This window comes from Pleurodeles waltl, chromosome 1_2 (assembly GCF_031143425.1).
Source record: "Pleurodeles waltl isolate 20211129_DDA chromosome 1_2, aPleWal1.hap1.20221129, whole genome shotgun sequence".
NCBI classification, from domain to species: Eukaryota; Metazoa; Chordata; class Amphibia; order Caudata; family Salamandridae; genus Pleurodeles; species Pleurodeles waltl.
In genome coordinates this window covers 802319925-802337496 of record NC_090437.1, presented here as the reverse complement: position 1 = coordinate 802337496, position 17572 = coordinate 802319925, and the positions used below count along the sequence as shown (strand labels likewise).

Below are 17572 nucleotides of genomic sequence, written 5' to 3'. Positions count from 1 at the left end.
AATAGAAAAAGCGTTTTCTTACTTGCCTATAACTTTGGCACTGTTTGACGAATCTTCAAAATTTTTCTACAAAGAAGTGCCCTGGTGATTCTTGTTGCGCATGGAAAGTTTTTTTTTGGGGGGGGGGAGGGGTGAGATCCATCAAGCGGGGGCTGAGAAAAAATGGGGCGGGTGGTTAAAAAAAAAGTTATGTTTGCCATGTTAGTTCCCATTGGACCTTTAGACACAACTACAGCCCGAACCACTACACGGAATTACATCAAATTTGGCAGAGAGCTAGCTTTCGGGACACAGATTAAGCTTTTGGTAGTTTTTGAGATAGTAAAGGAAATCCAAATTTGTATATCTGGGCTTGTGAATATTTTGCAAATATCCTTGAATTTTTGCGAATGTGTGTGTGAAGAAAAGCAATGTAATTGGCTGACCACAACTTGACTAGAAAGGTGCAGCCGCAGTTTTATTTAATGGGACATGCTCCCCAGGGATGAAAATCCTAATTGAAAGTGGTATAAGGGGTCTGGGTGGAGGTACGCTGACCCCAGGAGTTTGATACAGGTGTGTTTTTGGGGCAAATTATTAGTTTAAAATAATTTTGCATCACCATGCTTGAATCTGGTGGCATAGTGAGCACGGGACCCACGTCTGGGCATACCCTTCTTACTTGGGGGCGACAAACGCAAAAAGAACAGTTGATGTAGAACAAATCAAACATTCACCCCCAGTCACAGATCTGGGTTTAATCCATCAGAAAAAAAGAACGATGGATTAAACCTGGATCTGTGACTGGGGGTGAGTGTTTGCATTGTTCAGCACTCCGTCCATCATCCTTTTGTGTTGCTGATGTACTCACTCACAGACCCACTCAGACCCTCACACACTCATTCATAGACTCACACAGACACTGTCACATCCACAGACCCACTCAGAGCCTCACACGCATTCACAAACTCACACAGACACTGTCACATCCACTCACAGACCCAGACACTGATGCACCCAATCACAGGCCCATTCAGATCCTCATGCACCCACTGACAAATTCAATAAGACACTGATGCACCCACTCACAGACCCAGTAAGACACTGATGCACCCACACACAGACCCACTAAGAAACTCATACACCCACTCAGAGCCCTCTCAGAGCCTCATGCACCCACTCACAGACCCACTCAGACACCAACGCACCCACTAAGACATTGATGCACGCACTCTCACACCCAGACAAGAGACTCTCATGGCCACTCTCACCTCAGATACACCCTCTTACACCTATTCTCACACCGAGAAAGACAGGCTACGCCCAACTCCCTTAAGCCACTAGCAGCAGTGGCTAGATTAACGTATAGTAATATAAATTACTATACGTTAAAAAAAAAACAAAAAAAACATAGAAATTCACAGAAAAAAACCAAAGTTACTGAGAAGTTATACTTAGGAAATAGTATTTTTTTAAAACATAGAAATTCACTAGGAAATAGAATTAAAAAAACGTGAAAATTCACTGTAAAAAGCAAAGGTAACATGGACGTTATAGTTAGGTCCTAAATTTACTTCCACAAAACCAGAGAAATTCAGCAGTTATAGTTAATTGAACTAACGTGCGCCTCTGTAAACCACCGATTATGACATCACATATTACATCACTCATGACATAGTCAGTGACATCACTAATGACATTCCTTTCATTTAAAAGGCTGACCATGGGGATGGGGTACCCATGGCCTAATAAGGCTCGGGGAGGGGTTCTATGCAATATTATCATCATGACAACAAAGTAAAATAAATGAATTCACAAGGGAAATTAGTAAATAACAATGTACCTTTATGACAGGAAAAGCTATCCAAATTTCACCCAGGTTCTGAACAAAAAGGTCAGAAATTAAAATGTTTTTAGTGCCACCAATGTAATACATCAATGAACATGCCATCTCTAGTCCAAGAAAAGAACTTCTAGATGCCCCAAAAGGGATAAAGTAACCATCCATGAAATGACAAGGTCTTAATGGACAGCCTTTCTAATCAATGTGAATTACGAACAATATGCAAGCCGATGACTAAAAGAGGCTGACACAAAGTTTTTACTCTGTCTGTATAGTGTACTTTTTGAAGACTTGATGATATGAGATCATTCTCAGATAATCTTCCATATTGCTAATGCTGCCTCTAACCAGAGCTAAAGCACGTCAAAGTACATGTGACTGCAAGAAAATAAAGAGAAAATAACAAAAAGAAGAAGAATCTGCTAAAAGAATTACTAAAAATGGCAACAAAATAACAAGCATAATTTACAAACATCTTTAAAAACGTTTGTACTCGGTGTTGCATGCTTTAGATAGCACTTATGCTTTATATTTATAAACCACCACTCCAATTGTTTTAAATACATACGCATGTTTAGGATATCAAAATGTTGCCATTTTCTTAAAAGCCAAAAAGAACTGAAATGAAGCTAAGGTGCTGCAGAGTAAAGACCTATATAAAGCAGAGACAACATTTCATTGCGCTTACAACATGCACCAAATACACATATCATGGGAGCTTGGCTTGTAATAAGAGTTTCCCTTCCTGCCCCCGAACTGTCACACTTGTCGTTGATTTTAAAGTATATACAAGGTCTATTTTTGATATTTTAAATGTGTATTTATTGTATTAATACAGTTTTTATGTGGCATGGTATATTGCCCACAGAGACCTTGAATATACTTTAAAGTCAACTACAACTGTGACAGTTCGGGGGCAGGAAGGAAAACTCTTACTACAAGCCAAGCTCCCATGATGGCTCGCCACAGACTTGTAAATTGCTTAACATTCCGCTCTATAACAAAGTGCTACTGCTTATATTCAGATTTTGGCTAAGAACTGCTTGAACAATTCTGCAAGCCATTTAGGGCGCATGTGCTTTGTTTTTGTGCAAAATAGCACAAAATGCATTACTGTCTCCCGGCCACCAGTTTTGCAAACACGGACGTCGGAGTTGTGTCACCAAATTTGGTGAGGTACGATTTAACAGGCAAAGTGTCTAGTTGAAATTGTTAATATAAAATGCGACGTGCGTCCGGGGTAATGCTTTTTTTAGGGGAGGGGATGATTGTTGATACATAGGGCCAGATGTATCATTACGGCCCATTGCGATTCGGTAAAAGCGATTTTTAAGAAATCGCTATTACCAACTCGCAAAGGGCCATGTATCACATTTGCGAATCGGTAATAGCGATTTCTTATAAATCGCAAATGCTAGTACCGAATCGCAAATTGCGATACCGGCCCATTCGCAGCTATGGGCCTGTTGGCCCATAGCTGTGAATTTTTTACATTTCCAAAATTGCGATTTCTGAACCAGAAATCGCAATTTTGGAAATGCAAAAGGCCAGGGTGCTGGGGGCCTAAGGCCCCCTCTCCTGCACCCCAAAATAATTTTTTTCAACATGTAAGGTACACACATGCCAAAAGGGCATGTGTGCTTTACATGTTCAATTTACAAATGCAGTTTAACTGCATTTTCAAATTTTGCACCAGGTTACCACCTGGTTGCATATAATGGTATTTTGCATGTGCAAAATGCCATTTTTGGAAAAATCGCAATTTGCGATTTTTGCCAGCATAGCCTTGCTACCTGGAATTTGCGAATCGCAAATTGCGACTCGCAATTTCCAGGTCGCAACGCAAGAAATCGCAATTTTAGCGATTTCTTAATCGTGGTCTGCAAATGCATTTCATGCATCGCAGACCACTGTTTTGCACTCGCAAACGGCCGAATTTACCGATTGCAAAACTTTTTCATACATCTGGCCCATAGTTCTTTACAGTGGCTTAAAATCTCGAAGCTGTCTAGCCTCCTGTGCAATTTGTTTTTGTTCAACACAGTACTACAGCGCTGCCTGAAACAGGAGGATACCTATATTTTTGTTACTGGGCTTTGACACGTCCGAGTTCCTGTTCCAGAAAATTTCTTCGGAGTCATTCAGGAAGAGGGAACCCAATAACGGGACAAAAACGCATCCCTGCCGCATATATATATAATAGGGAGTGTATTCCTTTCTACTTCCATAGTGGATACAGGAATGCGTCTCTTTGTAACGAATATAGGGCCAGATGTAGGAAAATCCTGCATTGCGACTCGCAAATTGCGGCTCACCATGCAGGATGGTGTCCCTGACACCATCTGCGAGTCGCAAAGGCCCACCTCATTACCATTAATGAGGTGGGTCGCAATTTGTGACCCCCTTTCGACTCGCAGCACTCACAGGGATGGTGGCCTGCTGGAGACAGCAGACCACCATGTCTGTGACTGCTTTTAAATAAAGCATTTTTTTTTTTTTTTTTTTGTAATGCAGCCCGTTTTCCTTAAAGGAAAACGAGATGCATTACAAAATGAAAAAATGAAACGTGTCACGTTCATTTTTTCAGAGCAGGCAGTGGTCGACAGGACCACTGCCTGCTCTGAAAAAATGTTTTCAATACCATTCACAAAGGAGTAAGGGGTCCATGGGGTCCCCTTCCCTTTTGCGAATGGGTTACCACCAGTGTGACACTAGTGGTAACTACGATTGCTTTGCGACCGCAGTCACAAAGCAATCCTGCATCGCGCTGGGACTCGCAAATAGGAAGGGGAGCACCCCTTCCTATTTGTGACTCGCAGTCCTGTTTTGCGAGTCGATAACCAGGTTACCGACTCGCAAAATGGGAATAGGGCATCACGATGTGGGTTTAGCACGTTGCAAACAGCGAAAATCGCTGTTTGCGATGTGTTAAACCCTTGCTACATCTGGCCCATAATTCGTAACGGCGCGCAGAACGGGCTTTCCCACCCCCAGTTCATACAGCGATTGCCACAGATTTGATCTGTTCACCAAGTCGAATGCAGAGTTAAAGTCTATGAAAACAAACATAGCGGAGACATAAGCACTTTTACAAACTTCACACACACCATATATAGTTTTACGGCTTTGTAAATAGTACTAATGCCCTAACTAAACCCCATTTGTGCATCTATCAGGACCGTATTTTGGCTGCCAAGGCGTGCAACCTATTTAGGAGAACATGACTGAATATTTTCCCGGCACTGTGCAACAGTGATATTGGCCAGTATGTGCTTGCTTTTTAGCGTGGAGCGCAAAACTCTCTGTCCCTGATGCAATCTCTCTGTGGACTTTTAACCATGCCCATGTCACACCACATCAGTTTGGTTGGTTCGTGGGCCTGCCTTTCAAAATTCACTTGATTTAATTAATTAAAGGCATGCATTCGTCATGTCTTTTCCAGTGTTTAGCCCACCTTGAGCGAACCAGCCAACTACTGAAAACTTTCGAGGCTCCATGTTTTCCGTATGGTTTCTGGACTACTTTTTCTCTTTCATTTGTAGGCAGTGCGATGACGCTGGGCAGTAGTCAAGCGTTTTGCATGACATACATGGGTATTTGCACTTTTGCCAGTTACATAGAAAATTGAACTTTTGCCGAGTACATGGATGATTGCACTTTTGCTGATATGTTTTACTGCGAGCAAACTTCTGTTTCCTTTTGTGTGTGCTTTGTGTTCATGGATGCAGTCGGCTCACTTATGTGAAACGGTTTTACGTTTTATTTTCAGTTTATGCGAAGAAAAGTCCGATTAGTTAAGTGAAACTGTTTTACTTTTCATTTTCAGTTTATGTGGCAAGGAGAGTCTAGTTAGGAGCTTATAACTGTAATAGCTTTAACTCGAGCAAACCCGAGACCCATTGCATTGCAAACGCTTATTTATGAACTGGTATTATAATGGCAGATGTGATTTGTGTCTCAAGACAGCGCTGAGTATCTTAATCAAGGCTACTGACAAGGCCTTGCAGTCAGTGGAGAACATTTTGGCTGGAACGTAGTTAGGGCTGGGTGACTGTGCATTATTGGCCCTCTGGTCCAGGATTGCTCTTTCAACATCTGGGCGCAGGATGGTTAAGTGCCCTGTTGGTGTGGGAGCAACATGCTGTGTGGTAGTTCAGTTTTTTTCCTCTCAGTAGTGCTTTGTATTTGCTCCTTGTGGCCTTGAATACTTGCTTTTTCCTTGGAAAGTGTGCTGGTCCTGTCGCACCACCCAATATCAGATTTCCTGATGTTACTCCTTGATGCCCTTGGAGGGGACCAGTAGCACTTAAGGTTGCTTGACAACTTGTTATAGGTTGTTAATATGGCATGGTGATATTCACTTTAGACTGCACAGGTGCTGGGGAAGAATTGTTCTAGAAAATCCATCAACGTGATCTTAGCATTCAAATTAATCTGCCTTCTCCATTTTACTGCTATTCACTTGATGTTGGGTACAATACAGTGGTAAATCACTAGGTACTTTTCTGTTCAGCCATAATTTTGCACTGAAAGCACTGAGGGTCATGATCACTCTCGGATCGCTGGACTACTTCCATGTCCATTACAGGATCCTACAGCTCATTCGGAAGTACAATATAGTCAATCAGACTGGTTCTCTTGCTATTACTGAATGTAGAAGCAGCAAGGCTATCTAAGATGGTTCGACTGTTTAAGAAGCTTAAGTGTACGTCAGTGAGGAAGTTAATAAATCATTTATTTTTTCTATATCTGTTGAGCGGACGAAGGCTTCCCAGTTCTGGTGACGGGATGCCCCAACTCCCCTTTGCTTTATGAACTCTCCCATTGACTTTCTGGTAGATGGGTATTAGAATCGCCACAAACTATTACTTAGTGCTTGCCACTACTAGGCACCTTACTCCTTATTTCACAGATAATTTATTTTAAGGCTGCTAGTTGATCCTCTAGTTTGTCAAAGAGACTTGGGTTCAGATAGACATTAAGGAAATCCAGCACAGATATATGTTTGGGCTGTGCTTTCTTGAAAACATGAAAAAACAAAGTGATGGATGGAATGCTTAAATTATTCTCAGCCACTGGCAATCACTCTGCCGCAACCCAATCAATAGTTTTTAGCCCACCGTGCCACCTCAGTTAGGATCCAGCCATATGCAAATCAGTATTGACCCTATTCCAATAGTAACGGTTCAGGCTGAACTATCAAGCCAGGTCCTCCCTGAACCGGAACACAAGCAATCTAGGACCAGTTACCCCCTTATTAGGGCTCTTCAGCCAGATAAAGCTTGTTTTCAATAACACAGTGAGCAAAGGAACCACGTCTGGGCAAATCTGTTGCAACTAGGGCATCAGCTGCAACAATAAGGTGGTGGATGAAAACCTTGACTTAATCAAGCATTCCATCCATGACTTTGTTGTTTATTCTTTAAAACATGAGCAGTGTAGTTGGTATGCCAAAAAAACAGCAGTACTGAAATTTATTTATGTGTATAGCTGCCCAAAGTTACACAGAAGACTTCAAGGCTGCATTCATGGGCCCGTTAGGTGCCTTTTTCAGTGGCTGAAGTTTAAAAAGACTGATTTGCATATGGCTGGGTCCAAACTGGAATGGCATGGGTGGCAAAAAAACGATGGATTTAGGCCCAGATCTCTGTACTGGGGGTGAATGTTTGACATTGTTCAGCATTCCGTCCATCACTTGTTCTTTTTGCATTTGTTGCCCCAAGTGGGAAGGGTATGCCCAGACGTGGGTCCCTTGTTTCCTATGCCACTGGAATCAAGCTAGTTTGGCTGATGAAGAGTGATACCCTAAAACCAGTCCTAGGATGCTTTTTACCAGTCCAGGGAAGACCTGGCTTGGCAGTTCAGGCTGGACTGTTCCCACGGGGAACAGGGTTAAGACTGATTTGCATATGGCTGGGTCCAAACTGGAATGGCATGGGTGGCAAAAAAACGATGGATTTAGGCGCAGATCTCTGTACTGGGGTTGAATGTTTGACATTGTTCAGCATTCCGTCCATCACTTGTTCTTTTTGCATTGGAAGTTTAAAAACGTCTTTTGTTTTTGAAAATGCACACACTTTAAGTGTGACATGCCAAGTTGACACGTTTCTTGAATCTTTTGACATGAAGTGCTCTACTTCATGGAGAACACTCTTTGCCAACGGGCTTTAAATGCTGAAATAGGCAGGTTGGAGTGTCAAATTTAGCCACGTTTTGTACTCTGGAGATCTGGCGAACATAAAATAACTGAATTAAATGTAAATTGATCATTCTTAGCCAAGTTTGTGTAGACTATTATGACCTGTAAATGAATGATTTACGTTTGAACCCAGGAGTGCCAGATTCCCTTATACTGATTGTTGTAGCTATGAAGAGATATCCATGGTGAACTCCATATCTAAACTATTCATCTAAATAAAACCATCTATTTACTGATACTCTTCTTATCAAGTATTCAGCAACTTACACAATGGCATTGGGATAAAACAGGTATAGGCTTCACTTCATGCAATTTAAAGCAACATTGCAATAAACATTCTAATTCAAACTATTTTATAAACCTCCAAGGTTACAATTACAGCTTTTACAGAATTACGATAATTCCTAAAATGCTGACATGATCATTCAAATACTATGCAAGTGGTTTGAAAATCCATTACATGCATAACGATCATGCAGATATGCTAATTGGTCACAAGAACAATTCATTGCATACCTGCAAGTGAAGAAACCTTTAGTTAGTGATTCATCCAGGCAGAAACCTTTCTAACAATTCTCCAAATCAAGAACATTATACTGCAAAGACAAATGTTTTTGATTTAAAAACTCTGGCTAAAAAACACTGCTCTTTCCAAGCTTGACCAATGAGATTTGAACATCAAGTGATACAAAATGTTAAATATCCTCCTATCACAAGGTTATAACTGACAACACTCTCTTTAACTTCACAAGGGGCAGAGGTGGCCCATGGCTCATACAAGGACAATGAACATTATTCTATAGGAGATAGAGGCAACAGTCTTGGGGGTGTCAGTGAGTCCCACAGGACCCAATTGATCGCACTCACCCAGGTAAGTTGGTTTATTAAACCAAACTCTTGCTGGACAAGTGGCTTACCTTTGGTAATGCCTTGTCTGGTAGAGTCAATATCTAGTTGCAGATTCCTTTCCTTAGAATTTCCCCCAGTCGTCAGTCTGGAACCAGAGATTTTTCTCAAGCAGTACCCCTGTGCACTTTTAAGGGGCATTGATCGGCTCTGCGTCTGTCGTCGTTCGCGCCGGATATGATGTCGCAGGTCTTATATTGACATCACCCCGGCGTGCTGACATCACTTTCTTTTCACGACTTTCCACACCAGAAAAGCAGAGCCATGAAAAACACTGACCACTGGTGTGTCAAACTCAGGGCCCTGAAAGAGAGTCCCTGTCCCTAGAAATCAGTCGGCAGAGCGGGGAGGATGGGTGGGCCAGTAAGGAATCTGCAACTAGATATTGTCACTACATGATAAGGCGTTACCAACGGTAAGTATCTTGCCCATCTGATAGAGACATCTAGTTGCAGTTTCCTTACCTTGGAATGGAAATAGACACCCAAGAAATACTATCCCGGGAGGTGGGTTTGCGAACTAAGATCGTATTAGAAAGTCCAGCAGGACCGAACGGTCCAAGAACCCATCCCTACAGACCTGACTGTCCAGGCAGTAGTGCTTAGTAAACGTGTGCAGAGATGCCCATGTTGCCGCCTGACAGATGACAGAAGGCTTATGCAGCAGTTGCAGCTTTGACTTTGGTAGAATGAGCAAGCAAACCCTCAAGGGGTTGCTTCTTAGCCAGTGCGTAGCACAATAGTACGGCCCATCTGGAGATGGTTCTTTGGTATGATAAAGGTAGAAAGCCAACACTCTTTCTGGGCCCAAGCAGTGGAGTCTCTCCTCATCCTTAGAAGGATGCAGGGGTTCATTAAAAGTAGGTAAGGTGATGGATTGGCATACCTGGAAGGGCATAACCACTTTTGGGAAAAAGGAGGCCCTAGTGTGACCACCTTCTCAGGATAGATGGAAAGGTAGGGTCATTTCGATGATAATGTCTGCAGCTCACTCACCCTGCTGGCAGATGTAAAAGCCAAATGGAAGGCTGTTTTCAAAGTGAGAAGCCTGAGAAGACAATTGTGGAGAGGCTTGAAAGGAGCGCACATCAAAAATGTCCTAACCAAATACAAATTCTGTTGGGGCATACTGAATGGGAATGGAGGAAACATATGAGTAAGGCCTTTAAGGAACCTATTTACACTAGGGGATTTAAACAAAGAAGGTTGGTCTGGAAACCTTAAAAAAGCAGAGACTGCAGGCAAATAACTTTGAGAGTGCCCATTGCAGAGCACCACTGGGCCAAAGAAAGTATAAACAACAGAACCTCAGAGAGAGGGTCAGAAAGGGGGTAAACAGACTTGTCTGTGCACAATGCCACAAATTTCTTCCAACAACAGGTGCATACCGTTTTGGTGGACGGCCGCTAGCTGCCAACATCAGCAACCAGTCACTGAGATAGGGGAAGACTAAAACCCCTGATCTGCACAGATGAGCTGAGGCTACCACTATCACCTTGGTAAACACCCTAGGGATGCTGGTAAGGCCAAAGGGGAGCACAGTGAACTGAAAGTGCTGATGACCGACAGTGAACTTCAAGTAATGTCTGTGGGCAGGTAGGACAGGGATATGAAATACGCATCTTGCAAGTCCAACATTACCGTCCAGTTCTTGGGTACAGGGCAGATAGAACCTGAGCCGGAGTGAGCATTCTGAGCTTCTCCTTCCTGAGAGAGAGATTGAGGGATCGAAAGTCTAGTATAGGGCGGAGGCCCTTGTCCTTTTTGGGTACCAGAAAGTAGCGGGAATAGCAACTACAACCTAGTTCTAGCACAGGAATCCTCTGTATGGATCCTTTGGCCAAGAGAGCCGTAACTTCCTCTCGGAGAAGTGTCAAGTGATTCTCTGTCATCCGATTGTAGGATGGTGACATGGATGGAGGGGTAGTCTCGAAGGGGAGAGAGCAGCCACTTCGGACTATCTGCAAAACCCACTTGTCTGATATGGTAGACTTCCAGCGGAGTAGGTGATGGCGAATCCGGCCACTGTTGAAGCAACAACTCTGTTAGTCGTTGTGTCCAGTCCACATCAGATTGAGAACTTTGCTGCGGCTCTCCTTTGGCTTTCATTCCAACTGCTTGGGGCCTCCTCGGGAGCTGTGCAGCACTTGCGCAACCATATCCCACAGCGTATGAGGATAGTGGCCCAAAAGGCATGCAGTGATCACGGACCACAATGTCAGGCTGGTGGAAGAAAACATCTTCTTCCCAAGCGTGTCCATCCCCTTGGATTCCCTATCTGGGGGTGCAGAAGAGAAAGAGCCCTGGGAGGTGGAGGTTTGGATGACCAAGCTCTCAGGGGTGGAGTAGGGTCTTGCATCAGGAAATCTGGAACACCCGGTGGAGGGCAGAGGTGGTGGGCAGGTGTCCTGTTCACAGCAGTCCGTGTGCTGTGTTTGGACCAGGTACCCAGTAGGACATCTGTAAGGGCTTCACTAAAGGGCAGCAAGGATTCCGTCATGAAAGCCCCAGGTTAAAGTACTTCTGTCAGGAGGTTAGTCCTGACTGATGCGGAAGGCAGCCCGAGGTCTAGGACCTCGGCCGCTCTCTGCACCACCACTGAATATGAAGCTCCCTTCTCCGTCACCATGGAAGGAGAAGAGAGCGTGTCATTATCTGGGGAGGTATCCAGGCCACTGGCTTCACCCAGGTCCGTACGCCAGTTCATGGGGTCTTGGAGCTGGTAATCGAAAGGGTCCAGTGATCCCTCCCCTGTCTCACCATAATCTAGCCCATAGTAATAAGGCTCAGGATCTGAAATACATGGATGAAAAGTTATAAAGAAAACAAAACTAATCACGTAGGAAAACAGCGAGACAAGGCATTCAGTGCATCCAGTGAAGTAGGAAGTAAAGTCTTCTCTTCAGATGCAGACGAATTCTACCTTTTAAGTCTGTAAAGCACAGTATTTTTAAGAGTCGACCAGTCATTGGTGGTGAGAGCTAGCCAACCCAAATTAAATACTCAGTCAAATCTCTCCCCATGTTTTGCAGTACTAACCATGCACTTCCTTTCCTATGCACCTGCTCTGGGGCATCAAAAGTATTGCAGCATACTCTGCACCAAGAACTGAAAATGAGGAATAAGTGTCTCAGCTACGCACAGCTCCTTCTGCCTTCCAGCTCCATCCTTAACTCTCCTATTTGAGCCATCAGAGATCCAAAGGCCGTACCCTTTTCTGATGTGTCTTAACAGTATTTTCACCCACTTCAACAAAACCATGTAGGTTATTCTGCTTTCACTGGAATGACTGATGCCTCACAGAGTCTACCTAGGGTGAGGATTCCAGGGATTTTATAGTTGGATGGTGAGATGCCGTGGAGATGGTCGGTGAACTGAACTTTACATGTCTATTGGTCTACAATAAATCAACTTGGGCTCACCTCTTCAGTGCAATAAGTGTTACAATGTTTCCCTAAGCCAACACTTGGCTTTATGGAGTAAAAAGGTGGAAGCTACGCCTGCTTGGTAGAAGCAACAAGAAACCCCAAGAATTCCTGGGTGGTTGCAAACTGGACACTTGGTCTGGGCCAAATACAGAGTCCAACATGTGTTAGACATCTCTTCTGAGCTGCAAAAGGTGTGACAGAATATTTAAGTCTCAAATGTCTCAACTTGGCAGACTGTAGACGGTATCCTGCCATCCCATCTGAGCATGGTGTGAAGAGGCAGACAGAGAACGGGGTCTTCAGAAGGTGACAATGGAATGGAATCCAAGGCTAAATTGATTGTGTATTTCTTTTGGACTGCACCTCAGATGAGCTCAGGCAAAGTACACATTCTATCAAATAAATGCTCAAGAGGTGACAGCTCGCAGGAACTCAACATTAGCATTTTTTAACCTGAGCCAACATCTATTAATGAAAAGCACATGTTGATCTTGCTTATGACTTCACAAGGCTTTTCACAACACGTACTTCACAAGGCTCTACACAACACATAAAATATTAAATGAGTATTCCTTACTTATGTTCAGTTGTAGAAATACAGGACAGGAACCCTATCCTCATTATAACATCGCCCAAGCACCATAAAAGAGGACTTAAGTGAAATGACGGACAACAACAAGGGTATAGATTTTAGTCTACTGAGAGCCAACTCAACATGGACAGTTTCTATTCCATCTGAATACTAATTGGAAAAAAGATGTCTCATTAAGTGGCATAAACTAGAAACTTCCAACAAAAGCAGGATCAAATGAGCCCTGAGAAGAATTAAAGGGACTGCTTCATTGTACATGAAGGAGATCTTGTTAATTCCAGTGCCAAAATAATGTATGATAACAGTGCCTTAGGCGTCATTACTTTATAATGGTGAACGTTTCCCCAACATAATAGCTTTCTTATTCATAATTCACTACAATTATTCACACTAAATATTTTTCACATTTTTCAAAGATAAAATGATTAATATCACACCCCTAAACTGGTCTGTTTGTAAAAAATAACAAACAAAAGACAATTGCCCTCAGTATGACCCTGGCGGACGGGGGAGAAGTGGCGGTAAAACCGCCAACTGGCCGGCGGGAAAAAAAATGGAATTATGACCATGGCGGTTTCCACCATGGTCATCCGCCACTTCTCCACTCCGACCGCCAGGGCGGTGACGACCGTTGGGCTGGAGACTTCCGTCTCCAGCCCAGCGGCCGTCACCAGACTACCGGCGGTATCACAACCCTGCATACCGCCATGGATTTCGGGTGGTTTGGAACCGCCACGAAATCCATGGTGGTAGGCACTATCAGTGCCAGGAAATTCCTTCCCTGGCACTGATAGGGGTCTCCCCCACTCCCCTCTCCCACCCGAGTCCTCCCCCCACACCCCTCTGCCCCCCCAAAGGTGGCAGGACCCTCCTCCGCTCCCCCAACTTGCACATATACACCCCCCCTCCCCACCCCCAACATACACATACACACACCCCTACACGCACACATACACTACAACACATACCCGCACACATGCACGGACACACGCACGGACACACGCACACAGACATAAACGCACACATTTCCCATACACACAACCCCCCCCTGCATGCATACACGCACTCACACACCCCCTCTACATACTCACACACAACACCCCCCTCCCCTAACGGACGATCAACTTACCTTGTCCGTTGATCCTCCGGGAGGGGATGGGATCCATGGGGGCTGCTCCGCCACCAGCTCCCCGTCACCAGAACACCACCACACCAAATCATGGGAAGTGATTCGGTGGGTGGTGTTCTGATGACGGGCGGTGGAGGTGGAGCAGCCTCCACTTCCCCGCCAACCACCAGTATGGCTGCTGGCAGCTCTTCATCCGAAAAAGGACAGAGGGCTGCCAGAAGTCATAACACGCTGCGTGGAAAACGGCCTGCACTGGTGGTCTTCAGCACGGCGGTACCTCAGCGGTTTTGAAAAAAGACCACTGAGGTCGAAATGAGGGCCAATGTCTCTAACTCACTGGGATTGTTGATGCTGGTTTACTTTTGAAAAACATCATGCCTTCAAGGCAGTTGCAGACAGGTAAAAAACGCAACAATAAGTCCATCCAGAATATACAGGGCACTGCAACGTCATGCTGCCACAAAAGGCATTTCCAAACAGAGACGAGTGACTCCAACATCAGAAATGAAGCAGAAAAGGCCTAGGGCTGAAGGACTGAACTTTGGTCAATTTGTGATAGCTATTCAGTTACCACCAACTCTAAACGAGTCCTTACGTCTTTTACAATTTATTTAACATTGACAATGATACGTATATGCAATTTTTTGCATATTCCAACCTTTAGTTATGCACATAGAACTAATTGAAAATATTGGCGTTTTAGGTAAAATAAAAAGTCTTCTGAATCGCGGCATGCACAACTGTTACTGGGAAGAATAGCATATCCTACGGCGATTTAAAGGCCCTGAAAACTAAGAGTAAAACTCAAATACAATACTCAATAAATTGATATGCGAGTAACTGTAGGTTGTGACATATTTGGTACTGCCAAATAAAATTTTAAACTGCATGTCAGTACCTTGCCTCTCTCCCATGTGAAACACTCTGGTCTAGTGAGTGACAATAACCTAATATTTACCTACAACATGGCTCATCCCACTTGTACAGTCTCACACTCCCAGAATTCCTGCCTACCACACAAAAATCACATACACTCACTAACATCAATTCCTGTTGCCTGCTGCTGCCACTAACAACTCAATATTGTGTCAGGATAAAAATCGTCTAGAGGTTTGAGAAAAGCCATTAATGATGATTATGGTCATACCTTCATTAATATCATATCTGCAGCTGTAGATTGCACGAGGCAACAACAGCACAGCACAATTTGACTTAATTTACATTGCGGTCAAAACAGGTTTGGCAAATGTTTCTTGTAAAGGAAATTGCATCTTACCTCTTTCTTAAAGGCCTTTTCCATTATCATCTTTTCTGTATCAGAAATCCCATTTATCTTCATCCATAAAAACATGCCAGCAGCTGGGCATTGCCACTCTGCCAAACCTAGCGGTAAAGAAACACAATAAGCAAAAAGGGTCAGGTGTGCCAGCATCTTCTTTCCTAACCCGTGCAGACCTTGCTTCTCTCGGGCTCATGGAGCCCTTACTATCTCTAGTGCCAGTCTAAAGTAACTGGATATGATTTGCCTCACCATCACCTCAGAGCATTACATTGCGCTGTCTATTTTCACAGGGTTATGCAGTGCCAACTTTTAATGTTACACACAATAATTTCTGGTTCCTTTATTGGTTATCACCAAACAGAATAGTGAAATACCTAACTAACAACCTAATACTTCCCTAATCACACAAAATCAGAAATCCCCATATCTTTTATATCAAACCACCCGTACAAAATTTTCTAATGGAAATAATTAGACCTGTAATCTGTACGCTAACATCAGGCAAATAACAGCACAATCAGTGTGAAAAACAGTTTGCAAAATAATAGTTTGGACGTAAAAACATAGAACACTGCTATAGCGTACATTTCGAAACAGCACATGAATAGTTTGTTAAACATTTCAAGCTCAACTGCTCTCTCAATATTTCAAATGCAGTTCATAATTCCCACCTCTAGCTACAGCAATGGAAAGAAAGAACAAACTGGCATCACCATCATAAGATTCTGAAAGTCAGACACCCACAAGCATGTGTTAGTGCTATTTGCAGTTGTTCTCTCTTCCCAATGAAAAGCTAAGGCCCTGATTTAGAGTCTGGTGTTTTCTGGGTTTAGTAATCATTGCACTGCATTCTGATTTTAGGGCAATTTTGTTTTAATGTCACTTACTTTGAACTGTGTTTTAGGTCAAAGTTCATCTGGTACTGCTTTCTGTGTAGTTATAGCTGGATGTAGCTAGGCATAGCTGCCAAAGTTTCAGATTGCCATGTGTGACATTTTCAGAATTTCAGTGTAATTATGAATGACATTTCAACAACTATGAGTAACATTTTCTCCCAAGCAAAATCAAGCATTGACGATGAGGAAAACATGTGACTATCAGAAATGACACCCATTTGAACAAGGATAAACTCTAAAAAGATCTTAGAACTGCGGCAAAGCACCAGAAATGGAAGGGCACAACCTGATTGTACTGTGTAGTGTCTGACGTCAGACCCAGGGCTGGTCCATCCCGCCCATACTCCACGGGGGAGTCTGCAGTCCTCCCCTGGTGTAAACAGGATTGATGGACACACCCTGGGTGACGTAGAAAAAGGTTTTATATGGGAATGTGGGAAACAGGAAAAAGGTCAGTCTCCGCAGTCCCGAGAGCTAGTAATAAAGAAGTTAATATTATCACCCCAAAAGCAGTGTCAGCGTTTCATTTGCAGACCCAACAAAGGGTGACGAGAGTGGGCTCATCCGGTCCCCTGCTGCATCGGAGACCCCGGATGCGGCACCCCGTGCACCTGCACCGCGTCTTGCCCAGCCAGGCCTCCTCAGCGCATGTGCGGTGCAAAGCACCCTCCACAGGCCCCAAAGCCTCGGCGGCCGCCTCCCAGCCCAGCCCCTACATAAAGGCAGTGAGATGCGACTCCTCCGGGCGCAGCCTGCAGCCTTCTTCCTGTGTCCGTGCCACCCTGAGCCGCGCCAGACTGGGCCTCCTGCCGTGCCCTCACGCGGCACTCTCTAGTACAGCGCGGGAGCGCCCTGCTGGGCCCCAGACACGAGCCCTCTCTGCCGCCACCACTAATCCCCAGAGAGAGATGATTCCAACTACTTTTTCCAAGAGGCCCACAACGGTGAGAAGCCTGCTACCGTCTACCCAGCAACCAGGCTCCATGTGCTACACCATCAGGCTACTAGCACCGTGTGTGCACCGACTGTGTCACCTGCAAGGGCCCTTTCTGCATTTTGAGGTGAGAAGGCCGCTGCTCCTAAGGCACGGACTGTGCAACGTGTTTTGAGGCGATGGACGTTCAAGCGGAGCGCAAGAGACCGATCCGCCTCCATCTCGGTGGGGTGAAAATCCACAAAGTGCACAAGTTGGTAATTGAAGCACGACCTCACACGTATGACACTCTCAAGAGGGCCATCGCAGGGCATTTTGAGCCATACGTGAATCATGACTATGAGCGTTTCCTGCTCCGCCAGGCTGCCAAACACCCGACAAGTCA

General features: G+C 44.3%; 1 protein-coding gene across 1 annotated transcript in view; it reads right to left on the bottom strand.

Annotated features, from left to right (window-relative positions):
- The window catches only part of AADAT (aminoadipate aminotransferase), a 378880-nt gene that overhangs the window by 26055 nt on the left and 335253 nt on the right, over positions 1-17572 (bottom strand). Inside the window, exon 12 of the mRNA XM_069244307.1 lies at positions 15352-15458. Coding sequence (XP_069100408.1) covers positions 15352-15458 — 107 coding nt within the window. The remainder of the gene's footprint in view (positions 1-15351; positions 15459-17572) is intronic.